At 42.9% G+C, this 27799-nt stretch overlaps 2 protein-coding genes across 2 annotated transcripts; one reads left to right on the top strand and one right to left on the bottom strand.

Annotated features, from left to right (window-relative positions):
* Positions 1-723: 723 nt before the first annotated feature.
* MRPS17 (mitochondrial ribosomal protein S17) lies at positions 724-3890 on the bottom strand. Its single transcript, XM_054647063.2, has 3 exons — positions 3792-3890; positions 2463-2609; positions 724-1462 (listed from the first exon to the last, which is right to left on the bottom strand). Exons 2-3 carry the CDS (start codon positions 2583-2585, stop codon positions 1172-1174), a joined length of 414 nt encoding a protein of 137 aa, XP_054503038.1. The 5' UTR covers positions 2586-2609; positions 3792-3890; the 3' UTR covers positions 724-1171.
* A 1620-nt stretch (positions 3891-5510) lies between these two features.
* LOC129129184 (merlin-like) lies at positions 5511-27642 on the top strand. The gene is made up of 19 exons (XM_054646944.2): positions 5511-5755; positions 9156-9379; positions 10564-10681; positions 12276-12401; positions 12760-12882; positions 15277-15360; positions 15751-15819; positions 16557-16639; positions 17304-17379; positions 17789-17926; positions 19551-19625; positions 19965-20078; positions 21573-21695; positions 22171-22388; positions 23205-23307; positions 23927-24054; positions 24585-24735; positions 25427-25636; positions 26597-27642. Exons 2-19 carry the CDS (start codon positions 9372-9374, stop codon positions 26630-26632), a joined length of 1983 nt encoding a protein of 660 aa, XP_054502919.1. The 5' UTR covers positions 5511-5755; positions 9156-9371; the 3' UTR covers positions 26633-27642.
* The last annotated feature ends 157 nt before the right edge of the window (positions 27643-27799 follow it).

The following is a 27799-nucleotide window of genomic DNA, read 5'->3' on the forward strand; positions in this document are numbered from 1 at the left end:
TGCTGAGTTCAGTCAGGCTTTTTAGGCAGCCAGAACTGATTTTGTGCAGGAAGTTCAAGGGCAAATGATCTTTAATAATGTGACAACAGCAGAAAACACAACTGGAAGCTACTCAGTTGCTAAAAATAAGATATTTTGGGTCAGAGGAGAAGATTTTAGGTCTGATACACCTGGTTTTGCTTCCTAAAGACCAACAAACACTTTGGAAAGGATTTCTCACAGCTCTCATATGCCACTATCCCCTCCCACACCTACAAATTTTAAGGCAGGTGCCCTTTTAGATCCAAAGTCAGAGCTTGAGGCTGCTGCAACAGCTGCAGGCTCTCAGCTTGCTGCATGCCCTGGAGGAGAGGACATGAGATCCCCTGAGCTGTACCAAGATAAAGTCATCTTTCATCACCAACTGCTCTGGCCTTTAGCTCCACACTAAAGCAAGCAGCAAAGCAGCCCCTCTAGCTCCCCAAAATGTGTTATTTTAATTAGCTGTTCTGATGAGAATAAATCTAATCACTTTTAGGCTTTGTATTCTCATCAGCTCAAAGAGATCCAGCTCTCCCAGCATGAAATTCTGCCTTTGGACAGGGACAGAGCCACCCACACTCAGCTGCCCAAAGCTTTGATTCTCACCTCTCTGCCACTATAAAGGCAAAGGGGCTGTGTTTTTGTTAAGAGTCTGGAAGTCAGAAGGCACTGTAAGAGGAAATAAGGACACAAGCATGCAGCTGGTTTTAAAATTCTACACTTCCTTTCAAAAGCTTTAATAGCATCATCTCCAGTGACCCTACAAACCACAAAAGACTGCCTGAAATACAGAACAATCAAAGAATATAACGACCCTCCCACCATAATGAAGCATCACACAGCTGAAGTCTTGTCTTAACACAGAGAGGTCATTCCAGGAGGGCAGCTGCCTTTGGGAACTGTCACTGGGGCAGAACTACAGGCAACAAAACAGAGTGTGAACACTAAACTTGCATTTTTCTCTGGATTTCCATTCAAAGCTCCAGGTGCCCATCAATCTGCAGCATCTCTTTGCATAAGCAACTACATTTACTATTTATTTTGACTACAAATTTCACTGAAACATTTAACACATCACAGCAGGGCCTCAGACATCCCTGACAGAGAGACACAAAAGCTGGAAGGCCTCTGCTTAAAAGATTTCCCCCCACTATTTGTCTGTTGAACAAACTTTAAGTTCCTGAAGTTTCTCACTTAGATAGGTGGTGTCTGCCTCGGTGAGATTTTCTGAATCTGACAGGTTTTCCAGGAATCTGGTTCCTGCACAGGGCTTTCCTGTGATGGGATCTATGACATTGCCAACCTTGAACACAATTTCAGCCAGTTCGTGTTTCACGTGTTTGCTCCTTCTCTCAGGCAGAGCTTTCAGAAGAACAATGTCTCCAACAACACACTGCTGCAGTGGGTCATGGGCAAAATAGGTTTTTCTTTTGTTAAAGAACTGTAAAAGGAACAAAAAAAAAAAAAAAAAAAAAAAGAAAACCTCGGTATTATATTTCAAAATTATGTGATGGGTAAATATGTAACTAATATCAAATAAATAAATTTCACTAAAGTCTTATGTATGTTTTCAAGTGAGATTCAGTTTGGATCATGAAGAGAAATGCAACTGTGCACTCTACAGGTTCTCCACAGACAGCACAGCACTGCCCTTCCCAATCTCTTGCCAGGATAGTGTTGCCAACTGAGGCTGGAGGAAAGGAGATGGGGAAGAAAAGGCTCTGAAATTTGTATTTTGATGGTTTTTATGTGAGAGTTTTCTTGCTGAAATAAATTTTTTAACATAAAAAGACTTTTTTTTTCTTATTAGAACAGCAGAATTTAGAATCCTTTAAGAAATAAATTAGGTTAAGAAATAAATAAAGGTTCTTTGACTGAATAGAATATTGAAATGGGTTCCACAAGACCCATTTTCCAATCCTGACTCTATCCTTAACCTTTTGGTCACCAAAAGGAACATGGAGTGACCTCCATGTACCACTGTTTTCCTATTTAAAATGGAGAAAGTACAATTTTTAACCTTCTTGTTTGAAGAGCATCCATAAGGGCTATATCCAAGATCACAGTAATGTTACAATTACACATACAGAAAAAAACAGCTATAAAATTTATCCTACAAGTGACTAAAAAACTGTCAAGTCTCCAAAGCATTCTCCACATCGACATGAAAAATTAAATCTAAGTGTGAAACAACAAAAGCTTACCTTCCCAAAAAGATCAAATGAAGTGCATTAACAAGGCACTTCAAAGAAATACATTTAGCAGGTAATTTGTAAGTCCTCACCACTCAGTGCTTCTCATCCTCTGCAGTCATCCTCACAGCCAGATTAAAGGGTTTGATTAGTAAAGAGTCATCAAAACTTTTAAGAATTGAATCAGCAGAACATTTCTGCAGAAAATACAAAACCCACCAGGCAGGAGAGGTTGTTCACTGGTGTTACCTTTAGCAAGTAGGGATCCAGCACAAGCCTTGTCACTCTCACTTTGGCAGTTTTCTGCATTTTGGTCCCAATTACTTTCCCCACTATCCATTTTGCATGGACAGCTCCACGTGGGACAGACATTGTTCAGTTATGGTCATGCAGTGCCTGGCAGCAAGAAAAGCAGATGTGTTATTGTGACAAAGTAAAAAACATAAATGTTTTTCTGATGAATACCAAAAATTCCCTTATTTTAGACTAACAGCTTCATTAGGTCATTTTGTTGGAAGAACAGTTAAAGTCTCCATTTATTGCACTAGCTCAGCCTTTTTGACAACACAGAAGGGATGTCACTATGTCCTTTTTATCAGTGAAACTTCCTTCAGGACAGCAGCAAAACTGGACAGAACAGCGTGAGGAGGAGACCTTACCCCACACAAATGAATCATTCCAACTGCCACAAACACAACAGAGAAAAGTGTAGCTGTGGAAATTATTCATTTAATAATGAATGACACATGCTCCAGCAGCTGTTTTGGCTAGAAACCTGTTCATCAGAACAGAGTGCACCCAAACAAGGGAGCAGCCTACAGCTTTTGTTCAAAGTCATTTGCTTCTGTGCCTCTCATTATCAGCACAGCTGATGGAACCTAAGGAAGGTAATGAGCTTCCCAAGCAATAAATGACACATCAAAGAGCTGTCTGATCCATACTACACGTGTTTGCTTTTTAGTTCTTTCCTGCAAGTAAATTCTATTCCATTCCCTTATTTGGTATAATTAGGGAGAGCTTTCTGTACCACTCTCGCAAGAATCAGGGGAAAAGCCAACAGAAGCCTTAAATCAATACTAAAACTAATGGAGATTAATGGCCATTTTCTCTCCCACTCAGACTGGCTCAGCACAACCAACACCTGTGAACTCTCCATGCCCCCCAATTTGTAAGACACAGGCTTTGATGTCCTAACACATCAAAAGCAGAGTTTAGGGACACAGGGACACAGCCAGAGGATGAAACATTTCAGCAAACACTCGGGGGCTGCAAGGAATCAGCGTGGGGAGCCCTCCTACACCCCACGGCTAAACACCCCGGGCAGCCAGGCGTGTACAGCACGGGCAACACCCACGGAGCACCGGCAGGCAGGAGAAAAGAAGAATTTAAGAGACAGAGCCCTGAGCACCCCCCCAGCGCTCCGCACCAGGCCCTGCCCCGGCGCCTCCGTGCCAGCAGGGCCGCGCAGGCAGCGGGGCTCAGCCGGGCGGGTCATGCAGCACCCAGAGCGCAGCCACGGCACGGGGGAAGAACCCGCACAAGCGAGCCCGAGCCCCGGGCAGCCCCGTCCCCTCTCACCGCCGCTACCGCCGCCGCGCCTCGGGGGCCTTAAAGAGACGGGCCCGGAACGGGCGGCGCCGAGCACGGAAGCGCCGCGCGGCGGGAAGGGGCGGGGCCAGGGGCGGGGCCAGGGGCGGGGCTTACCAGGGGTATTTAAAGGCGCAGGCGGCGGCCGCCCCCTCAGAAGTGGTAAGGGGGATGCGAGCGTGTGTTGTGCGTGCAGAGATTGATTAAAGTTGGAAAAGATCTCTAAGAGCTCTTTAAAGATCCTTTAGTGGTGGTAGAGGGGACGCCTTAAGGGGCGTGGCTTAGGTCGCTTCATTTGTTCACCTTTGAGAAGATGAAACTGAGGTCGCACCTCATTGTGGTCCTCAATATTCTCATGAGGGGAAGAGGTGGGACAGGTTCTGATCCCTTCTGTCTCATATGTGACAGGATTTGATGAAATGGCTGGAGCTGAGTTAGGGGAGGTTTGTGTTGGATATTGGGGAAAGTTTTTTTTAAAATTTTTTCACCCAGAGCATGGTGAATTTATTTTTTCACCCAGGAGCATTGGAATAGGCTCCCTGGTGTAGTGGTGATGACACCAAACCTGACAGAGCTCAGGAACTCTGATAGGTGCTGGGATTCCTGGAGCATTCTGTGCACTGTCAGGAGTCGGACTTGCGGTTCCTGATGGGTTTCTTCTAACTCAGGATATTCCGATTCTTTGATTGTTGAGTCCAGCTGTGTCTCCATCACTGCCACCATAACCCCAGCATTCAATCCAGACATTTCCAGGGATGGTAACCCCACCATGGCAACCTATTCCCATGCCTGACCACCCAAACAGTGAAAACCCTTTTTCCTAATATCTAATCTGAATCTTCCATCTCAGTTTAAAGCTGTTTTTCTTGTCTTCTCACTGCAGTAGAAAAAAAATGATCCTACCTCACCACAACCTCCCATCAGGTAATTTTGGGGAGGGATAAGGTTCTTCCCTGATCCTCCTCTTCCAAACAAATGCAGGCTGTGGGTGCTGAGGGATCCTTCACATTTTGGGGATGGAGCTGACTCTCCGTGAAGCCTCTTTGAGGTTTCTGCACATCAGCAAGTGCTGTGCTCTCCCCCCTGCTGATAAGCGATGGACGTGAGACAAATCTTGAAGGTTTTCCATATAAATCCAGAATAATTATAGTAGATATGGAGTAAGAGCTGGCCTGTCCTTGCTATCCATAACCTGGATATATATCCATAACCTGGAAGATACTTCAGTTTCTGTTAGCAAAAAAAACCCCAAACCACTTAGAAACTGAATAATGGCAAAATTATTGGACTTTGAGGTAACATGCTCCTGTTTTTTCCCTGTGACTTCAGGCTGAGACCATCCCTTTTTTATTTAAATGTGCTCACTTACCCCTTTCTGCTGATATTTTGGCTGCTGCCCAGTTTAGAGCCTTGTTCTCTTTTTGCTGTGGGTGTCCCATCATCTCTCACGGCAGGAAGAGGACAGGTAGGGAATTATGTTTAATTAACAGCACAACTCCAGGCAGTCTCCCTTGTTAAGGTGGCTGATACGGGCAGAACAGGAGATGCTGTTGAAATAATTTGATCAGATACCATCCAAGGAATTATTCACGAGTTCATTATCAATTTTTACAGCTATCCAAGCGAAAGCTCGTGGCTTTCTCTTATTTTAGTGCCTGGTTATTTAAAATACAGAGCAGGGAGTGGGGAGGAGCCGTGGTGCAGGCAGGAAATGGTTAAAGAGTTCCTATCACCTGGGAAAGCAATCCTTTGATTTTTCAGAGGGCGCTAACATGCTGCAGCTCATGGAAACAAAGGGAAGGAGATCAAGTAGAAAAGTTGTTCTTGGATTTTATTCTCAGTGGCAAAACTTGTGAGGGATGCATATTGATGTCTGCGGGGAAAATACGGAGTTTTTGGATTAAAAGGGATTTTTTTCCCCCTTTCTTATCATCATTCAAAAAAGGATCCGTGAGGTAAGTCTTGATCCAACTGGTGACTTTAGAGAACTTCTTTTAAGAGTGAGGGGTAAAAAAAAAAAAAAGCCAAAAAACCTTTATCTTGCTGACCCATTTTTTAAAACAATGAATTCTTTGCTGAAATCGTTCCTCGGGCAGGGAGCAGAGGCAGGAGCGTGAGTCAACAACTGCACGGAGCCCACGACGCTCTCTCGCCTGTGTTGTCTGCATTCACATCGTTTGCATTCATTCCCGAGCTGGAGTATGGAAATTCAGGAACCGGGAGGAACATAATGAGTCAGGGGAATTCGCCACTCGGAGTTGCAGTAAATATTTCAGCGCTGACACTCTTTCAAGCTGCAGTGCTGGCTGTGCTAAGGTGATTTTGCAGTGGGGTGCTTCAAGCATCTCCTGGTGGTGGCTCTTAAGTCATTCCCAAGCCTTGTCTCTTGAATCCTCGCTGCTGTCCCAAAGGTTTTGTGTTTCCAGCTCCTGTAAGGACCCTGCTGATCCTTTCAGGGTGATTCATTATGTAGGTGTAAGAGGGGTCTCGACTGCCATTAATTCTTTGCCTGTCTGCACCTGAGTTCTCACCTTAAAAAGTGCTGCTGGGTTTTGTGTGTGTGTGTGTGTGTGTGGAAACAGATGATTTTTCACCCCAGTGTGGCTGCCCCGAGGGTGATGGATGGTCATGACTGTCACCGAGAGCCGGTGCCACCTGAAGGGAAGTTTTTACACCCCGTGGAGAACCCTACCAACCCCATCCATTCACCTCGAGCATAAATTGCTCCCAAAATTCACTGAGCGTAAATTGCACCCTCGCTCTTGCGCAGCTATTTGCCTCCAAGGTGCTGAGTTCTGGTGCATTTCTGGAGCTCGGTGAGTGCGTGTGGCGCTGCCGGTTTCGCTTTTCCCTCCCTGGCTGCCCTGGGTGCCGTGCGCTCTGTGGGTGCCTCCCCGCGTGGATCAAAGCTTCAGGGCTGTGCTGGGACACAGCAGCATCACTGGGACACAGCCACCTGGCCAGTTCTTCCTGCTCTTCCCCACGCTTTGCTCCTGCTTTCTCATTCTCCAGGAGGGAGAACACTCAAACCCAGAGCTGCTGGATGCCCTCCTTTCATCTTGGGCACCAACAGAGTCTTGGGTTTGTTGTTTTTTTGTTCCTCGCGTTTCATTCCCCATCTCTGCCTTGCTGTTCCCCTCACCACACCAAGCTTTTATCACTCATCTCCCTGTGCTTGTTCCCAGCTCCTGAACTCCCTGTTCCCAGGTTCTGGCTGGGCAGGAGTCTTTCATCACCCTGCCCTGTTTTGCATTCATGCTCTGATCCATCACGTTTTGCTCCTTCTGGATTCCCCGTGGCGCCTGCAGGAATAAATCACTGGAGCTGGGTGTCAGGAGCCTGGGAGCACTTGATTCCCTGTTGTTAGAAGGAATTGCTTTTACATTTACACAAAAAATTGTAAATCCTTGTCTTTTTTTTCTTTTTTTTTTTTTTAATCGTGTCTTTTTTCAGCAAGATTTCTCTTATTTTGAAAAAGTTCTTTTTCTAAAATCTTGTCTGCTAAGTGCTCTTGCTTCTGTTGTCAGGATCTGACATTCATTTCAGCTATTCAGTGTGAAAACCCTTTCCAATTTCTTTACCAGTGCTATTGATTAAAATGCAGTTTACTTTTCTGGGGAAAATTTGATATTCAAAAATGTCTTTTTGCTGTGAGTCAGAATGTACTTTTCCATGGAATAAAAATTCTGGAAAGAACAAAAAAAATGCTATTGGAAATGTTGAACAAATTATATTGTCGTTTCAACCTGGTTATATAAGAAAAAAAGAAATAACTTCAAAGTCCAAATGAAAAGCTCTGGTATTCTTCTCATATTTTGAGAAAATGAGTACATTTTTCTCCAGCTGTTCAATTTTATCTGTTCAGAATTTTCCATATGAAACTCTGAGAATGTTCTGTACTGGCCTTAACTCCAAGTTCCTGTTTAACCCAGCTGGCTGTTTCAGGTTACATATTAAAAATGAATTATGAAGCTTTTTTCTCCTTAGTTTTCAACCATTGATGTTTCTTCTAGAAACTAATAAAACTATTTCCATTTTTGTGTAGAAGTCCGTAGTTCTCTGGCTATAAATGCTGTATGGTACAATAATTTACAGTTTTGAAGAAAAACTGATGGAAAAGATCTTTGGAATGCAACAGGTTAAAATTTAATTTTGCAGATTAAAGATCAGAAGATGTCTCTGGTAATTTACTGCTGGTTTGGATGCCCTCACATGATGCTCTCCCTGTCAACATTGCTGTGGTCACTTTGGGGATTTTCAATATTTTTCCTTAATTGAAAACTCTTTGCTGTGCTAAGTAGAGAAGACCTGAGCTCTGCTCAGCTGAGCTGCCTAAATTATAGAGGAAAGTCTGTGGCAAGATCTGGTTTTCACTCTAAAATAGAATCCCTGAGGGGAAAGGTGCCCTGGGGGTGGTGGGATTTGGGCTCTAGGTGTGCTGTTCTTAATTGCACTGATTTTGGGTGGTGTGGCCACTGCCAGGGGGGACCAGCTTTGTGGGTGTCCTTTGAGGGTTTGGGGGCCTCCAGGACAATGCTGTCACATTGTTTTGGGGGCAAGTTCAGAAAGAGAAATGCTTCTCCATCACCATAATATCCTTGAATCCTCCTCAGTCTGTTGTCGGGTTCGGCTGTCTGTCTGTCTGTCTCTGCCCCACACGGGCAGGGCGGTTCTTGGGTGGCACGCGATGTAAAGGACGAGTCTGGACTCTTCAGCTTTTCCATCTTCAGGTTGTTTATTATTTCTTATCTACAAAATTTTTCTGTCTGCCCAACAGAGGTTTGATCTGCAAGCAGTCACAGGCACTCTCTGACCACCCACGGGGCGGTCATGTCTTTTTATACTAAAATCTACGTACACAATATTTACTTTTATTTCTCAATGCTTTTCACCCATGTTAGCAAGTGCACCTTCACCATAAACCAATCCCCAAGTGCCAACATCATCACAGGAGATGGAGGACAAGAAGAAGAAAGAAGAAGGACGAGACACGCTTTGATCTCTCTATCTTGTCTCTATAACTCCCTTGTACCAAAAACTTTAAAGTTTGTATCTCACTTTCTAAATGTGTCCCTTTTACACCTTGTACTCTAAAGTGATTCTCTTGTCTTCAGACTCTTGTTACTTTTGTGGATGGATCAAAATCAAGCCACCAAACACTCTTGGCAACATTCCAGGATTTTCGAGACTTCCAAGGGTTCTCTTGGCATCTCTGGACACCGGGAACGATGTGCTGAGATCTCACAGTCTGTGACTTCATTAATGCCATTATTCCTTGTCCTGAAGAGCAGCCCATTACCACGTCTCACCACTCATCCTTTCTCTGTTCCAACCTGTGCTTTCATCTCCCCACAGATGATTTGCTAGCCCTTGGACCTCTCCTTTGGACTCCAGTTGTCTTCCCAGCTCCAGAAGTGGTGACCCAAACCCGGACAAGCCTTCAGCAGAAGCTCCACCTGGAGGGAGAGGACTCCCCAAATCCCCAGTGGTGTCAGAAGATGAATTTCCTCCTGAGCTCCCCACTCTGAGTTGTCTCCCTCCCTTGTTCTCAGCTCTGCCTCTGCTATCCCTATGATTTGGTAACTATTTTATCTATTCCCTGCCTCTGCTTCCCTATAATCTCTAAAGAAAAACTTCCATATCTGTTTCACCTCAAAAAAAAAAACTTCCATATCTATTTCACCTCCTATTTAACCCCTCAAAATTCGTGGGAGGGTGGCACAAACAAAGTAAGTGGAAAAATCAATACATTTGCAAGCCAATTTAGAGCTCAGCAGAAAAAAAAAAAATAAAAGAGCAAAATATTTTATGAAATCCTGGAAGGTGCAGGCAAATGGAAATTTTCAGTTTCAACTAGAGCTTTATTTTGGAATTCCTGAAGGGGAGGTTGGAATTCTGCCACACTGTAATAGTTTTGTATTGCAGGAAACCAGGAATGCCTCAGTCTCTTGCCCTGTGCAGTTCACAGATTCTCACTACATTATACAAGTTTGACCTGTTAATTTTATAAAGTAAAAAGAAGCAAAAACCTTTACAGGCTGATTTCCTGTGCTCAGAAAGAAATGCCTGAGAACTGCCTGGAGCAGATTCACACCATCATTTAACTCCAGCTTTCAATATTTGGTTTCCACAAGACTCTTGTGCCTGTGGAAGCAGCATCTCCTCAATTTTTTGGGTGTCATGGAGGTGATTACGTTTAGAATAGAAGATTTCTGATGGAATTTTCTGTCAGTTTCTGCAAAATTAAATTAATTTCACGAGAACGTCACTGGGAAAATTCTTGTTCTAAAAACCTTTTATTATTGTGAGTGAGTAGCACACGGGAATGTGGTAAATTCAGCTGAATTTCATTGCATAAATTCTTGGCATTTGTATAATTTCAGGGAGTTAAAACCTCATGTTATAAAGAAATCCAATAGTTTAGTTGCTGAAAGAGCCATAACTGATGGGAAAGGATTGTGCTGGATTTGATAGAATAAAGTTTAGCTGCATTTTCTGGTGTTCTACTCAGTGGAGATGCTGCAGAGAAAGAGAATTTTATTTATGGTAGCCAAAATCTGAGAAAAGACAGCAATAACATTTTTCTGAGCAACTTCCTTTAAAGGAGCAAACTAATTTAAGAGGTTTTTCTTTCAACATCCTTGTTAGCCACAAAAAATGCATCTCTAACGGTGAATTTATTCTGCATGTTTGGGCTCATCCTAGTTTGGAATCTAACCAAGAAAATGCTGCTGAATTTCCATCCTTCAATGTTGAATTTCAGGTGTGGCTGCCCTCATCAGCTGAAAAATATGTCCATCAGAGGCCTGAAGAAGAAACAACCAAAGACTTTTAAAGTCAGAATTATAACAGTGGATGCTGAGATGGAGTTCAGCTGTGAGGTGAGAGGGTCAGCAAATGCTGGGGAGTGCCCTTTGTGTTAGCAAGAAATTGGAAAAAATTCAGATTATCAGCTCGTGCATGGTCTTAAAACTGATGTGTTATTTTTACAAATGATGAATTATTTACTCTCAGGTGTGTTCTCTTAACTCTGTTTAGAATTTAAAGCTGTTTGCATGAAATCCATTTGACTGACACAGCTGAATTAATACTAAACCTGCTTTCTTCATTCCAATTGTTTGCAAGGATTCCTACTTCTCCATTAAATTAATTTTTGTTTTTTGGAACTGACACAGCTCTTTAAGACACTTCCAGCTTGGTCAGAGCTGGTGCTAAGATGTTGATAAAATAATTTAGAAACTGGTTCTTTTGTTGAGCTGGGACATTCTCTTCCAATTTTCCATTTATAAACTCCAGTTCTTTACCTGCAATGGGTGTTTGGATCTCTGGGCAGAAGAGAAAAAAAGGATTGATGAAAAAGCTGGCAGTTCTATTAATTATGGCTGATAAATTAATTAGGGAAATCATGGCTGGGGAAAAAGAAATGATCAATTGCTAAATAAATTTGGCTTCACTATTGAAGGGACAGAGCTGTCCCTGATTAATTAATTCCTAATCCAGCAAAAGCAAAACAAGGCACACAGGTGTTTTGGGGAGTTAGAAAATTCAGTTCCAGTGGGACTGGCAGTTTTAGTGAGACCTGACTGCTCTGTGAGCCATTTCATGTAATTTATTAGGTCCTTCAGAAACAGCATAGATTAATCTTGCATGACTTACTGCTCTGCAGTACTTGCAGGCAGAATTGTGAAAATAAGGGATTTGGAAAATCTGATTTAGAGATCAGAGTCCTTGTTAACAAATAGTGTGTTCCTTCCTTTGCTACCTCTCCTTTCTCCCCAGACACTGCTCTGTTGCTGGGATAATTTCCAGCTTTCCACTCAAATACTGCCTAAAAGTTCTAAAAGTTCCCCCCCTTATTTTTTTTTTTTTGCCATTCAGTTTTTAGTTTTAGCAATTAGCTGAAATCATCTTTCTGAACTGTGGTGGAACAGATGAGCAGCCTCTTTGGTGAAGGGAACAAGGCATCAGACTTGTGTGAATTTGGGACCTTGAATCAAAGTTTGCTCTCTGTGGCTGCTAAATTGAAATGAAAATATTGAAGAAGACTCATTTAAATCAGAGCAGGATAAAGGCTTGGCCTGGTGCCACTGAAATACCTGAGGGGTGTGAAAGGTGGATCTGTTCTCATTGTTCAGCATTCCTACCCCATGTCCTGATTTGATTTCCCCTGGCTTTCTCTCAGTCTCTCCAATTTGTATAAACCATTGAGTGAAAATTCTGGACAAATTATTAATAAAGCCTTGCCACATCCCAGGGAATCAATAATACAATCCTCATTCCCTCCAGTGCTGGGTGGTGAAATGACTCCAGCTGCTCTCTGGATGTGTCTGGAGAGGGAGAGGAGGTGGAACACAGCAGCAAGAATATTTCATTAAAAACCTAAAGATGAAATAAGATTTCATAGGAGAAAGGGCTCAAATGGAGCAAGTTCATTTAGGATACACGTGTTTTTTTCTTGATTTTTCTCTCCCTCAGATGAAGTGGAAGGGGAAGGATTTGTTTGACCTGGTGTGCCGAGCCCTTGGTTTAAGGGAGACCTGGTTCTTTGGCTTGCAGTACACAATTAAAGGAATGTGCACCTGGTTAAAGATGGACAAAAAGGTACAGGAGACAAAATGGGTGGCAATGAATTATTTACTTCTATCAATATTGACTTTCTGGAGCGGGAGAGCTAAAGGGATGTGTTCCATGACAACTGAGAATTTGACATGGTGGCTTTTTTAAAGGTGAAAATGGGATTATTTGCTCTGATTGCTTCTATCCCATTTGACCTGCAGCATCCCACACTAATCACCACTGATTGCTGGTAGATTAAAGCTCAGAATTCCCCTTCCCTCTCAAATATGGGGAGGCTTTAAGTGGATTATTGGCTGCTTTCTGATTTTCCTTGGGAATATTATCTTGAGACACTCGTGTATCCTTTTTGCTGCTGATTTGATTTGATTTTATCTGTCAACAGGTTTTAGATCAAGAAATCCCTAAAGAAGATCCCATTAGCTTTCATTTTTTGGCTAAATTCTACCCAGAGAAGGTAGAAGAGGAACTCTTACAGGAAATTACCCAGCATTTATTCTTCCTTCAGGTCAGGAAAAGTTTTGAACCATGAATTCCTTCTGTATTTCCCCCAGTCCTTTTGCATTGTCTTTGATCTTGTTGGCAGCTCAGGATGATTTTGCTTGCTTCAGCTGTATCAAGAACTTTGTAGGCATTATTTTTATGAAATACAAACATTTCTCCTGCCTGCTGTGGGTTTGTGTCCAGGTAAGCTGAATGCTTCATCTTCTGCACGTTTTTGTGACAACACTCAGCAGTTTGGGGGATAATTCCAAATCTGGATATTCCAGGCTTGTTTTGCTCCTTAATATGTGTTAAAAAAATTAAAATTCCATGCAAAGCTGGAACTGCTGGAAGAACTGTGAGGCTTTTAGAGAAATTTTGTGCTGGAGAGCAAAACCTCTGGAAAACAAGGACTCCTTAAAACTTCATTTTGGATTGTAGGGATAAAAGATCATGGGATTTGATAGGCATTCTGAAATCCAGGTTTGTTCCCATGGCAAGGTTTGAGAGGAGCAGAGCAGCAAACACCATTGGAGCTCCATCAAAAAGCAGATGAAGGAGCAAATTCTTGGAGCTTTATCAAAAATAAAGATGGATCAAGCAGGAAAAGCTGAGTTTGGGATGGTCACTTCCCATGTCTGGGACATCCAGCCTCTCTCCTGAGTTGCTCTGGAGTCCCTCTGGAAGTTTCAGCCCATGGAATGTTGCTTTATTCCAGCAGGATGAGTCTGTGCAGGTAACTGGGATAAATTCAGTCTGCAGCTGGAAATAAACCCAGTAAATTCCCTTGTTCCTTGAGGAGGATGTGCTAATGAAATATTGGGGAAATGCTGCAGCTCTGAGGGTTCAGAAACCCACCAGAACCTCATCCAGAACCTTCAACCACTTGGCAATTTATTTCTTCAGCTAATTTTGGAAAGGAATGAGGACAGCAGAACTCTTTTAATCCTGATTTTTCCACTTTTTTTTTCCTTTCTTTTCTGCTTGAACCTGCCTTAACTAGCAGATATGCAATTAGCAAATTCTTCTCATTCCAAAGTAGGAAAACAAGGCTGAAACAAATTGGAACTTGCAAAGTTTCCTGACTGTAAGAACTTCAGCTCACACCTGGATGCTAATAGGAAAAACATGTTCAGACATCTGGATGCCTGAAGATTTCAGCTCTCCTGACTCTTCAGACCTTTGCAAATTAATGTGGCAGAAATGCCTGAATAAATGTCAATGACTAAAGCTAAATATTGTCTGCTTAAAGATGAGGTAATTTATTGCTTCTTCATGAAGTTCAGCAAAAAGTCCTTGTAAAAACTGATCAGAAACAAACAAACAAACAAAACAACCCAGACACTTATGGGGGATTTATCCACATTGTTCTAAATTCTGGAGCATGATTTGCACTCTGGAGAATGAAAGCTGGAGCTTTCCAAATTGGAAGAAAAATCTTTTCATTCTTTCCATTTTAACAGCTTAGAAAAAATGTTCCCTGCACTGTAACTCAGCTTCACAGATTGTGCTCACCAGGGACTAAATTTAAAAGCAAAAACTTTCTTGGTGGCTCATTTCAGTTCCCAGCACCTCCAGAGGTGTGTTTGTGAACAGAACTTGTGCTAGCTCAAGTCATTTTTCTATTTGGAAATGTTTAAGACTGTGAGCTATGCAAAATTTTGTTGCCTTGTGCTTGTTCCTAAGCTGAATACACCTGAGAGGAGGATTTGGGAAGATTAATTTCCCCTTCCCTCTTTGGGTTTTCAAACAGAAATTGCACAACTGATTTAAAATCAAACACCACCTTACAAACTATAACACCTCTGCTCTTGGTAGCACCACAGGTTATTAAAATGAAAAGAATGTTGAAAGACTCTTTAGCATTGTCTGATTGTGCTTAGACCATTGGAAATGAATAAATGAAGTGCTTTATTATTCAGCTTCTCTTTTGAGAATCTCCTTTATTCTCTCATTCTGGAAAGCTGCAGAACATTTATTATGGTTTTTATATGGCAGCTGCACAGCCCTGGGTCTGCTCTGCTTGGACCTGACCTCCAGAGCTCCCTCCCAGCCTAAAATCTGATGGCTGATGTGATGCAAAGCTGACTTTTCCAAAGGCAGGAAAAAGAAAAAAAGAAGGATTGTTAAAAGAAATGAAGCGCAGACAATAAAATTGATGTTTTATAGGATTTTCTTTTCTAGGACTCCTTATGGAAGTGTGTGGAGAGAGCTGACTGGCATTTTTGGTCTCATTAAATGCATTGCTAACTAAAGGCTTCCTGTGTTCCTGAATGCCAATTTCTTGTTGCTGTTATTAACTGCTAAAAGTGATATTTGGTGCCAAGTTCTAGTCTGGGCATGTCTGCTTTCGTTTCAAGCCTGACTTAAGTCCTGACTTTGAGCTTTTGGAACTTCCCCCTTTTTTCTGTTGGTTTAGGTTAAGAAGCAAATCCTGGATGAGGAAATCTATTGCTCACCTGAAGCTACAGTTTTACTTGCTTCTTATGCTGTTCAGGCCAAGGTTTGTGCATAGAAAATCTCTTTTTTAATTGACTTGTTTCTGGTTTAACCAACACATCTACATGGTGGTGTGTAAAACACAGCAGGGGTAAAATTTGCTGGTAAAGTTGGTCATCCTGGGAGGTACAAGCACAGCTAGAAAAAAAACCCATTAAATGCCACTACAAGGATTTTTTCCTATGCTTCTGCAATTTAAGGGATGTATTTGGTCCTAACATTTTAGTGTAATCTTTCTGGAAGGATCTTCCATGGACTGCTCAGACTGAGGGGATGTGTGCAGTGGAACCAAAATAAAATCTGCATTAAGCTTTCACTTCAAACTATTCAAGGAACAACTCCCTCAGCATTCTGCCTCTAACAAACTGAAATAACTTTTCTTTTTTTGGGACAGTATGGTGACTACGACCCAAATTTCCATGAGCCAGGTTTTTTAGCCCATGATGAGCTGTTGCCCAAAAGGGTGAGTCTTAATTTTGTACAAACCCAAATATTTGAATCTCCTTTTTTGAACCTCCTTTTTGCAGTGCAAAATGTTTGAATCTCCTTTTTGCAGTGGAAAATGTTTGAACCTCCTTTTTGCAGTGGAAAATGTTTGAACCTCCTTTTTGCAGTGGAAAATGTTTGAATCTCCTTTTTGCAGTGCAAAATGTTTGAACCTCCTTTTTGCAGTGCAAAATGTTTGAATCTCCTTTTTGCAGTGCAAAATGTTTGAACCTCCTTTTTGCAGTGCAAAATGTTTGAACCTCCTTTTTGCAGTGCAAAATGTTTGAACCTCCTTTTTGCAGTGCAAAATGTTTGAATCTCCTTTTTGCAGTGCAAAATGTTTGAATCTCCTTTTTGCAGTGGAAAATGTTTGAATCTCCTTTTTGCAGTGCAAAATGTTTGAATCTCCTTTTTGCAGTGCAAAATGTTTGAATCTCCTTTTTGCAGTGCAAAATGTTTGAATCTCCTTTTTGCAGTGCAAAATGTTTGAATCTCCTTTTTGCAGTGCAAAACTTCTCAGTCTCCTTTTTGCAGCGCAGCTCTTGCTGGGGATTAATTTACAAACATTTAAACCATTAATTAATGTTAAACTAATTCAAAAACTCTGCAAAATGCCCAGGCTGTGAGCTGCACCTCTGCATTCACTTTGCTTGGGAGAGGCAGAAGTTGAATTTGGATTTTCCTGGGGATCCAACCTCCCTCCTTGTCCTGCAGGTGCTCAGGCAGTACCAGCTGACAGCAGAGATGTGGGAAGAGAAGATCACTGCCTGGTATGCTGAGCACAGGGGCATTGCCAGGTGGGAAACCTTTGCATTTCTTGGAAAATTTCTTTATTTATGGGATTTGTTGTTCTCAGTGTAATTCAGCCTGTCTGGAAGTCCAATTAAGCAATAAATAAGAACTGTTAGCACCCAGAGGCAGCTTTTTCTAATATTTGGGTTCTGTTTCTTTCTGTTCTGGAGGCTTCTTAGCATTATTTTTATTGACTGTTCCTCAAGATTTACTGATTTACTTGGAAGGGAGAAGAAAAGTGGGCAGAGAGATTCTCACTCTTCTTTGGCCTTGGACAAAAGCTCTGTCCAATACTCATTTCTCAATGAACTCTATTTCCTGAAAGAAATACATTCATGGAAAACAATGGAAGGATGGTTTTCCAAGACATGGAGTGGCAAAGCTAACACAAGGATAAGACTTTTAATGAATTTTAATGAAGATTACACTATCCATGAGTCATCTTTTGAAACAGATGCATCTGTTATTCTTTATTATTCTTTATTTTATTCTTTATTCTGTCCAGATGCTGTTTTTATTATCTTTTTTTTCCTATTACTGAGAGCAAGATGGCAAAACTAAGTTTGTACAAAGGGTCAGATTGCCTGTTCTTTTCTAAGTGGGAAATGGAGAGTCAGCCAGGAGAGAAAGGCTGGAAAGGCATTTCATAATCATGGCTTTATTCTCCAGGGATGAAGCTGAGATGAACTATCTGAAAATTGCCCAAGACTTGGAAATGTATGGTGTCAATTATTTCCCAATTGCTGTAAGTGCCTTATTTTAGCAGTTTTGACTTGCTGCAGATAATGGTGCTGTCCTTTTCAAGTCCTCCAGGGAGTTTGGAACTGGGACTCCTGACTTCTGGTTTTGTTCTAACTTGGTTTTCTTGCCTGCTAAATAAGCAGGTGAATAAAACAGTTAAGATTAATATTTTACAACCTGACAAAAGTTTTGAGTAACTCCAGGTATGGAATAGGAAGGAGAAATAGTTTGAGCTGCTATAAGCAGCCTAGAGGACTGAATTTATTATTACCAGTGACAGCACTCATAATATTTTATATAAATACCAATTGCCTAAATACAAGCAAATATCAATATATTAAAAGAGGTGATTCTTGTCTGTGGTTGTTTAATGTCACCAAAAATGCCATTTACTCATCTCTCTTGTTTTTTAGCAAAATAAAAACCACACAGATCTCCTGCTTGGAGTTGATGCCAAAGGTATTCATATCTACAGCATTAATAACAGGTTCTCCCCCAATAAATCCTTTGAGTGGAGCTCTATCAGAAACATTTCCTGTAGTGAGAAAGAGGTATGATGGCTTTGATGTATTATTCTTTTTCCATGGGCATGGGTGTGGACTGGGATTCTTGGAACAGGCTGAAAGCTTCCTCTGTTGAAATAATTTTGGGGGAGAAGGGGAAAATCCTGGGGAGCTTTGTTACAAAACTAAAAATAACAGCCCTGCCTTGCAGATGAGCTCTAAACCTCAGCTCCCTGAGGCTGCTCTGACTCTGTTCTGGCTCCTTCCCTGCTGCTTGGCCTTTGCAAAACAAATGTGTTGATCTCTGAAAAAGACAGATATTATGAATGCCACCGTGCCTGCCTTCCTCAGTTATCCCAGCAGGAATCCCATGATCCATAAAAACCTAAATGCTGTTTGCACACACAGAAGTCCTTGCAGCTGGGCCTTGGAGCCCAGTGGCAAGAGGAGACATGCAGGGAGGTATTAATGGTTTTCTGCCTCACTTCTGCCAGTTTGCTGGGACATGATTGCACTCCCCAGCACTGCAGTTTCACTGTGAAGCTCAGCTTTTGCTTCTAGAAAGGGAAGGAGTGGGGAAAATTTATTCTCAGTCCAAATCATTGGCTGGGTGGAAGGGTATAATCAGAAAAAACAAACCCAGGGAAACTACAGTGCTACTGGAATACCTGGAATTTGTCAGCCAAAGGACAGCACAGCCTGTTCTGTTTTCTGTGGGGCTTTTGGAAAACAGCCCACAGAAACTGAGATCTCAAATTGAGATGAGATTTTAGATTCATATCCATTAAATCACAAGGGGACTGCAGGTTTGCTGCCTCCAAAACAGTTTGGGTCTCTGATATCATCAAACTGCCCCTGAGATGTGTGAATAAACTGCTTTAACTCCCTTTTTGGGGGGAAATTTTGTGTTTAAGGTTCACTTTATTCAGGGACACATCACAGCCTTGCTCCTCAACAGGCTGCCAGTCATTACCTAGAGGGTGAAAGGAGCTCCAGGACATGATCCTGGTGACTCAGATGCCCTGGAATTATACAGGAATTACCTTGCAAATGAGTTAAATTAAATGCCAGGGAACTTGTGAGGAACAGAATACAGGGCCCTAAAAAAAATTAAAAAAAGGGTCAGATTTTGTTCTGCAGTGAGACAGAGCACAAGGAATGGAGTGAAGCACTGAGCTGGCAGCAGGAAAACCCTGCCTGGCCTCTGGGAACAGCTTGGGACTGAGAAAGTGAGGAAGTCTCCAGGACTTTGCCCTGCTGCTCTGAAGAACAAGCCCTTAGGCCCTTGACACATTTGTTTATCCCTTCAATCGTTGCTGCTCTGAGAGGTGTTTGGCATTTCCCTGGCTTCAAGGCCGTGCCTGCTTCTAGGGATTGCTGCTGTTCTCCTGATGGCCAGGGCTTGTTCCAGAGCTCTGGGCACAGTGCACAGGTGGCATCAGGAAAATCCCCATCCACACTGGCACTGAGCTGGGCCTGGGGATTCATCCTCCAACACAGCTTGATTCTATGGACAGAACCAGTTTTACATCACTCTGCCCCTATTTGTGGCATAAATCACTGCCTCCCCAGAGAGAAGTGGAAATGAGCTCAAGTCTGCATTGGTTTTAATAGTTCAAACTTGCTTTCCTCCTCACTGTGCTTCCTTTCTTCTTTGTTTTTCATTTTCTAGTTAACTATTAAACCCCTTGACAAAAAAGCAGAAGTTTTCAAGTTCTTCTCCTCTCAGCTCAAAGTGAACAAACTGGTGAGTGAACTGTTTTGCTGCTTTAAAGCTGAGCCTGGTGATACTGACTGAGAAATATTGTTTGGAAACAAAATTGTGATCTTGGGATCTCAGCCTGTGTAATTCAGGGAAATGGGATCAGAGGGGGATGAAGGACAGGAGGAATCTCCATCCTGTTACAAATTTACCTGAGCTGTTGTGTGCCTGGCTGTGAGCCTGCCCTGGCTGCTGATTTTTCTTGGAGCTGCCAGCACTTGTGCTGAAGTCAGAATTGTCCTGTGAGGCCAGAGTGGCCCTTTTGTCCCTCTGGCAGGGGCACAAATCCATCAAACCCCCATTTGCTTTGCCTTTCCCATCCAGATTTTCCAGTTGTGCATTGGAAACCATGACCTATTTATGAGGAGGAGAAAAGTGGACTCCATAGAGATCCAGCAAATGAAAGCACAAGCCAGGGAAGAAAAAGCTAGAAAAAAGGTAGAATTTTCCTGCTTCTGTGTTGTTGAAGACAGTGATTATTATTGCAGCTCTGGATTCCATCAGTGTGTGTGTGGGAGGTGAGGAAGTGCAGCAGGATTGAACGTGGGAACAGCTCTGGCATCTGAGGAGGTCAGAGGTGTTTGTGTGGAGAGGGGTGATCCCAAAGATCAAACCAGATCAATCCAAGGGCTCTCCCAGCAGCCTGAAATAACCAGGAGTGCCTGCCTGAGGACTTTAGTGCTGCAAAGTTCAGGCAGCTCCAGCATCTCTGGTGAGCTGGAGAGCAGCCCCGTCTCCATTTGATGCATTTCACTCAGGCCCAGGTGAGGTTCTGCTGCAATCCCACTCTCACTGGGATTTCTCACATTTTCTGAAAAATCCCTTCACCAGGATTTTCTCCTGGGAAGCTGAGAAGCTTCAGAGAAAAAGGGAAACAATAATTATCTCATTTGTTTCTCCTGTGTTTTGCTGTTTTGGAATGTGTTTGGAGATTGTTTATCCAACAAGTGGTTGTTTCATTGGTTTCATGTTAATTGTTTTAATGTAATGACCAATCACAGTCAAGCTGTGTCAGGACTCTGGAAGGAGTCATGAGTTTTTCATTGATATCTTTAAGCCCTCTGTCAGTATCCTTTTTCTATTCTTTATAGTTTAGTTTAGTATTCTTTAATATAATATAGTATAATAAAATAATAAATTAATCCTAATCATAAATGATAATATATTATAAATAATATAATTAATAATAAATAATGATATAAAACAAATAACTATAATAATAAATAATATAATTAATAATAATAAAAACAATAGATAATAAATTGTTTACCAACAGGTGGTTGTTTCATTGGTTTCATGTGAATTGTTTTAACTTAATGACCAATCACTGTCAAGCTGTGTTGGGACTCTGGAAAGAGTCACAAGTTTTTCATTAGTATCTTTTTATCTATCTTTTAGCCTTCTAAAAGGCTAAAAGATAAAAAGATACTAATGAAAAACTTGTCTGTATCCTTTCTGTATTCTTTAGTATATTTTAGTTTAGTATTCTTTAATATACTATAGCAAATAATAATAATAATAATAATAATAATAATAATAATAATAATAATAATAATAATTATTATTATTATTATTATTATTATTATTATTATTATTATTATTATTATTATTTTGAAAAATAAATGTTTTACCAACAGGTGATTGTTTCATTGGTTTCATGTGAATTGTTTTAACTTAATCACCAATCACTGTCAAGCTGTGTCTGGACTCAGGAAGGAATCACAAATTTTCATTAGTATCTTATTAACCTTCTATAAATATCTTTTCTGTATTCTTTAGTATAGTTTAGTTTAGTATTCTTTAATATCATATATTATCATAAAACAATAAATTAGCCTTCTGAGAACGTGGAGTCAGATTCATCATTCCTCCTTTCCTTGGGGGTCCCTGAAAACACAACATCCCACCAATTATTGCTCATCCTTCTTCCAGATGGAGAACCAGAGGCTGGCCAGGGAGAAGCAGCTCAGAGAAGAAGCTGAGAGAGCCAAAGAAGAGCTGGAGAGGCGCCTTTTCCAGCTGGAAGATGAAGCCAGGCAGGCCAATGAGGCCCTGGTGAATATTCTTGTGCTTGATGGGCTTTCTTGGTTTGGAAGCAGGGTTTTTTTTGACTCAGGAGCTCAGACAAGGCTGGGGAGTTTCTGATCACTGGTGGAAAGGGCATGCAGGAATCCCTGGGAAAACCCTGATCTGCCATAATCTGTGAGCCATTCCCTCCCTGTGTTTGGCTCACAGTGCTCTCTTCAGCCTAAGAGCAGGGGAAAAGAAACAATTTTGGAGCTGAAATTGGGAGAGAGAGGCAGTTGAAGGGGCTGGCTTCAGCTTTGTCCAGCTCTAAGATTTTTCTCCTTGCTTTGTAGAGGTGAAACACAGGAAATTCTGGAGCAGAGGAGAGGAACATTAGGCCCTTAAATTGTCTGGTTGTTATTTAAGAAATAATATTTTATCACTTGGTAAATTATGTCTTCTGCCTGCAGGGGTGATTTTGGAGGTTCTAGACAAGGAACTAAGGAAAATTCTTTCTCCTCAGCTCCGATCCCAGGAAGCAGCAGAGCTGCTGGCTGAGAAAGCCCAGATTGCAGAAGAAGAGGCCAAGCTGCTGGCCCAGAATGCTGCAGAGGCCGAGCAGGAACGCCAGAGGCTGGAGATCACAGCTCTGAAGAGCAAGGAGGAGAAGCGGCTGATGGAGCAGAAGATGCGGGAGGCGGAGCTGATCGCCGTGAAGCTGGTGAAGGAGTCAGACAGGAGGTGGGGTTTGCTTCCCCGGCTCTCTGTGATCCCAGCTGGGCTGTAGGGAGGGCTGCTGTCCCCAGAGCCCAGCCCTGGAAGGGGGAATTAGTGCTGAAGTGACACTTCAGAGAGACTAAGGCTCCTTGTGCCTTGTTTGTTCCACCTGGATGCTGTTGTTGTATTGCAGGTCAAGTTTACAGAGGATCAGATGCAAAGCTTGTTTGGCAAGAAAGAGAATGTTTAGCAAGAAAGATCCAGAATGCTGAAATGTCTTCTGTTTAGTGTTATCAAATGAGGACTGGCTACCTATCTAAATTTACTCTTTGTACCCTGTGAGATATGAGGCTGTTTTCATTCATTAGTACCAAGTGAATGGTCTCTTGTTTCCCTTTCAGATCTTTAAGAAGTGTAAAGCCAGGTAAACTCATGTGGAATATAAACAACTCTGAGTGTTTGCATGTTCCCTGAGCATGCAGAGCAGGCCAGTGTTGACAGAGGATTTTTAACCCTGTCATTAAGAAATCCTGCTACTTGTTTCAGGAAACTTGCCAAAATAAAGAGCAACCTCTCCCCACCTCAGGGAGGATCTGATGGCCTGGAGAGAATCTGTATCAGCAGGTTGTAACTGAGCCCATGGAAATTAGGAGTAGGAAAATTCAGCCACTCTGTGCAGCAGTGTCTCTGTGCTGCTGTGCCCAGTCAGGAGCATCCTCCCACGAGTGCCTTGGTGTAAAGATAACACAGTAATGGACTTCTCTGGAAGGTGGTGAGCCCTGAAATCCCTGTGTTGGTTGGAAACCATCAGCCTTTGCCCTCAGGATGTTTCTCTTGCAGAGCCAAGGAAGCAGAGCACCTGAAGCAAGACCTGCACGAAGCCCGCGAGGCCGAACGCAAAGCCAAGCAGAAGCTCTTCGACATAACCAGGCTTAATTATCCTGTAAGTTCTGCTCCACAGGGCACCACTTCATCCTCAGAGATAGTCAGGTGTTGATGGCATTTTTCTAGCCCCCATCAGGCTGAATAGTGGCATGGCTGCCTCCAGCTGGGGGAAAAACTGGTGTGGAAAAAGCAGAGTGTGGAAGCTGGGTTTGTTCAGGGTGGTAAGAAAGGCAAGGCAAGAGTTAAAACCAGAACTGGTGATGCACTTAGCCTCTGCTGCCTTGCCTTCATGTCTAAGTCATGGTGCCATTGCAGCCAGGCAGTTCTTGTGGACGTGGTTGTGCTGAGCCAGCTGTGTCATCCTGGCACGTCCATCTGTCTTTAGGCAAAGCAGGTGAAGTTGTCCCCAGCAAGAAGGCACTGCTGAAGGTCTGTGCCCCAACTCCCTGTTCTGCCCCAGCCCTGCTGAGGCTGGGTTTTCATTCTCTGCTCTAATAGGAGCACTGCAGCCAGGATAAATCCCTGTGGGTTGTGGACTTCAGCTGGGTGCAAGGGAAGGGCTGCAGGAGCAGCTGTGTGTCTCAGAAAATAGCTCAACATGGCACTCTTGCAGAACAGAGGAGAGAAATCCCAAATCCACCAGATCTGACTGACAGTGCTTGTGTTGCCTCTTCCAGCACATGGCCAAGTACCCCCAGTACTCCCCAGGTGACAGCAGAGATGCCAACTTTGACAAAGGATCCATCAAGCTGGATTTGAAGGACATTGACCTCAAGAGACTCTCCTTTGAGATAGAGAGAGAGAGGTATCAGCATGCCTGTGGTGCAAATGGATGAGAAAGGCAATGAAATCTTTGGGGATCAGTTAATTTTTAACTAATTTGGGATGTGCATGTGGCTGGGAGCCTTTTACTGAGCTGCTGTGGGTGATGTCTGTGTCACACTGGCTTTTCACACAGGGGAAGGGTTTTTGGGTGGCATCAAGCTATGATAAATCCAGAACCTTCTGTCTTGGGGAGGGACAAAGCACCTTGCTGAGCTAACAGCATGTGAGAGGACAGAAGTTTCCCTCTAGTGCTAAAGTGTGGAATTGCTGGGGGCTGATCCATCAGCCATCCCTAAAGCTGGAAGGAAATGCTTGGTGCAAAGTTAGGAAGCAAAAAGAAAAGAAATGAACTTGTCACCGGGTCAGGGGAGCCAGGCTGGCATTGCCAGAGTTCATTTTACTTATAAAACATAAAAGAAAACAAAAACCAGCACTCCTCCTTCCACAAACACCTGTTCTTGAGTTAAATTGTGCCACCCTAAACCTTTTGCCTCCAACGTGTGGACTCAGGCTGGACTACTTAGAAAACAGCAGGAAATTCGAAGATCGGCTGAAAGAACTGAAATCTGAAATTCATGCTCTGAAGCTGGAGGAAAAACAGGCTGGGCTTTACAGTCACTGGAATGAAGTCCTGGGCTCCTTGGATCGCTCCTTAGGAAGTGTAAGAACCCCAAATCCCTGCCCCTTTCTCCAGCATGAACCCCAAAATGGAACAGTGTGGGTGTGCCAGAGGGAGCTGCTCTATTCCAGTCCAAGCCTTCACTACCCTTGATGATAAAATATTAGAAGCATGAGCACTTCTAGAGGAAAATTCATGTCAAAACAAAATCTTAAGGCCTTTTTTTCCTGCACTGAATACCAGGACCATCAGCAAAAAATAATCATCTCATTTTATGATTATGAAATCACAGTCAGGGTTTAAGGTCTTGGAGCAAATGAAATTGTTGTGACTAACACATTCAAATGTGGTTTCTTACAGTTTGCTTCACATTCTCATTAATGTGCTTTGTGGTTGCTGAAAGTCATAAAAGCCTTGGTGTGTTTCTTTTTTTTTTTTGAGAGCAATGAGGAACTAGACCCAGATTTTTGTCATAAGTTGCTTGTTATTTAAATAAACTCTTTGGCTTCTTCCTGCAGCAGGGCAGGAATAGGGCTGGCTTTGTCTGCAGGTTTTTCCTCATGTAGCAAAAATGGCTCTGAGTCAATGGTTTTTTAGAGACAGAAGGGAGGCTTGAAAAATGATGAGGAAAGATGGTCTTTATTTTCTGACTACTCATCTGATGTTCTTTTTGGCTTGATGAGTGTTGATACAGAGAGGGCATTAAATTTCCATGTGCTCTGTTCTTTTAAAGGCCCCATCATGGATGGAAACCTTCGAAACTGGAGATGCAGTGGATGGAAATCTGCAAAGACCTTTCCCTGCTTACTTGTTAAACACTGCAAGCAGCTGGCCCTGCACCAACAAAATTCAGCACATGGTGCCAGTGGAAAAGTCATCTTCTCAAGCCAATTCCCTGGCTGCCAACAGTGTGGGCACAGGAACCAGAAAACAGATTATAAAGGTAATCAGATTCATAAATAAATTCCGAAATGTTGCCTAAAAGTTGAGAGTTCAGAGAGGGTGGCTGCCTGTAGGGACCTGGTTTGTCCTGCTCTGTCCCAGCCTCAGAGCTGACAAGGATTTTGCAGTATTTTGGAGCCCCTGGTGCTGGCACATCATTTGGGAATGTTTATAACTCGAGGCTGCCTGTTTTTTCTCACTTCTGATCTAAGCTGGAGTGCAAAGCTGTAAGCCTTGGTAAATGAAGCAGAGATGTCTGTACACAGTAGGAGGATCTGTGTTAAATTTTATTTGTACCAGCCAGACTTGGAAATGAGAAATGTGCTCCCAGGTATAGAGAGCTTAAAACATACTGTGCCTGTCTCCTGCTTTTAAAAAGCAGGGAGGAAGAGACCAATAAATCCCCAGGCTCCCAACAGCTCAGTTCTCTTCCATGTGCTCCCTGTCAAAGAGGCCTGAAGAGCAATGAGCTGGGTGGCAGGAGAAAACAACCTGCTTTGAAATGTCACTGGGCTGGAGAATGAGGAAGAGCTGGAAGGAAATGTGGTCTGGAGCAGTGGGGAGGAAATCAGCTGTCTGTGGGCAATGCTAATTGGGCAAGGTGCTGGGAATGGAGAAAGCCTTGATGGATTTGTTGTGGTTCAGCTGAACAAAACTGGAGGGGTTTAGGATCAATTAAAAGCTCCTGAATATAACATTCAATACCTCCTTCAGGGTTGGTGTGTTTAGAGCTAAAGGACACAGCTGAGTGCAGCAGCAGCTGAGGGAGCAGCTCCTTCTGAGGCAACAGAAACAGCTTTTAAGACTAAACTCAGGGGTGAGGCAAATTTGTTTAAAGGAGGAAGAAAAAGCTATTGCAGAGCATCTTGCAAAAGGCTCCAGAGTTGGAGGAGAGGAAGACCTAGAGCAAAGGGAGCTACTTTCAGCCAGCACTAATTCTCCCTCTTTGATTTGCCTGCAGGTTCAGCAGCATGACTCAGATGTGATCTACATTTGAAGCCCCTCATTTCCTTGCCAGCCTGGTGGGACTGGTGGCCTTTTTACCTCTGTGGGGACACTTGGGCAGCTCTGGCTGCTGCCAGGTGTGAGAGACAAGGCACTGTGGATCCAGAGCTGCCATCCAGCTCCCAGGCAGGTGCCAGCAGCTGGGAATGCCACCAGTGCCCCCAGTGTGGCTGGGAGCAGTGCAAAGCCAGAGGAAATGTTGTTTATTGCCTGTGCACTTTGGAAGGAACACTTCACACTTTGCTAAAACCCTTCCTCCCCCAGGTGTTTCACACACTTAGAGCTCTGCTGCTGGAGGAAGGATGCGAGGCAGCAAGTGCCCAGGAGGTGTTTGGGATGAGAAAACAGAACACAAGCTTGGTGTTTATCTCCACAACAGACTAATTATGGTTTTGGTCCAGTCCCTGGGACATGACTCCCACAGAGCTACTCGATGTTTTAGTATTTGCCTGCCAAGTATTTTCCTTCTCCTCCCCAAACATTTCTTGGTTCACTTAATTGATTTGCATTTCTCTGTGAGAAATCTCAGCTTTTAATTCCAGATGCAGAAGTGGACATCTTCAAGTACCTCCCATTCCTGGGGGAATCCTTTGTTTGGAATGCAAAGCTTCTGTTCTTCCAGTCCCTGACCAGATCAAGCATTTTCTGCTCGAGCAAACTTTGCATACATTAACTGCCTTCCCACTTCTGTGCAGCACAGCTCCCAAATTAGACAAAGACAAAAGATGCTGTTGGTGTCTGCTAAAGTGGGACTTGTTTCTGGTGGGGAGAGGTGCATGCAGCGAAGTGCCTGCCTCATTAGTAAAACCCACTTGCATTTTCTGGTTTTGTGTGTGTTTAAGTGTCTGCTTCTCCATAAATCTTCACTCTGAGGACTTCTGGGGAAGCAGACAACATTCAGCTGTAGCTAAAGCAGGAGCCCAGCTGAACTTGTGACATGTGACATAAAAATGAAAAGTTATGTTGTTAAATGTCTTGTTCTAAAAGCTGAGATTAAAGAAAAAAAACCCAGGTTCAACAACGAGCTTCAATTTCCACTTGCTTCGAAGGGAGCGTTGTGTCAATATTCCTCCAGCATTAACAAGGCAGCTTTGGAGAACAAACACCCAAATCTGCTCTGTACACATCTGCAGCAGGCTGAGCACACAGGGGGATGGCA

Source organism: Agelaius phoeniceus, chromosome 20 (genome assembly GCF_051311805.1).
Source record: "Agelaius phoeniceus isolate bAgePho1 chromosome 20, bAgePho1.hap1, whole genome shotgun sequence".
Classification (NCBI taxonomy): domain Eukaryota; kingdom Metazoa; phylum Chordata; class Aves; order Passeriformes; family Icteridae; genus Agelaius; species Agelaius phoeniceus.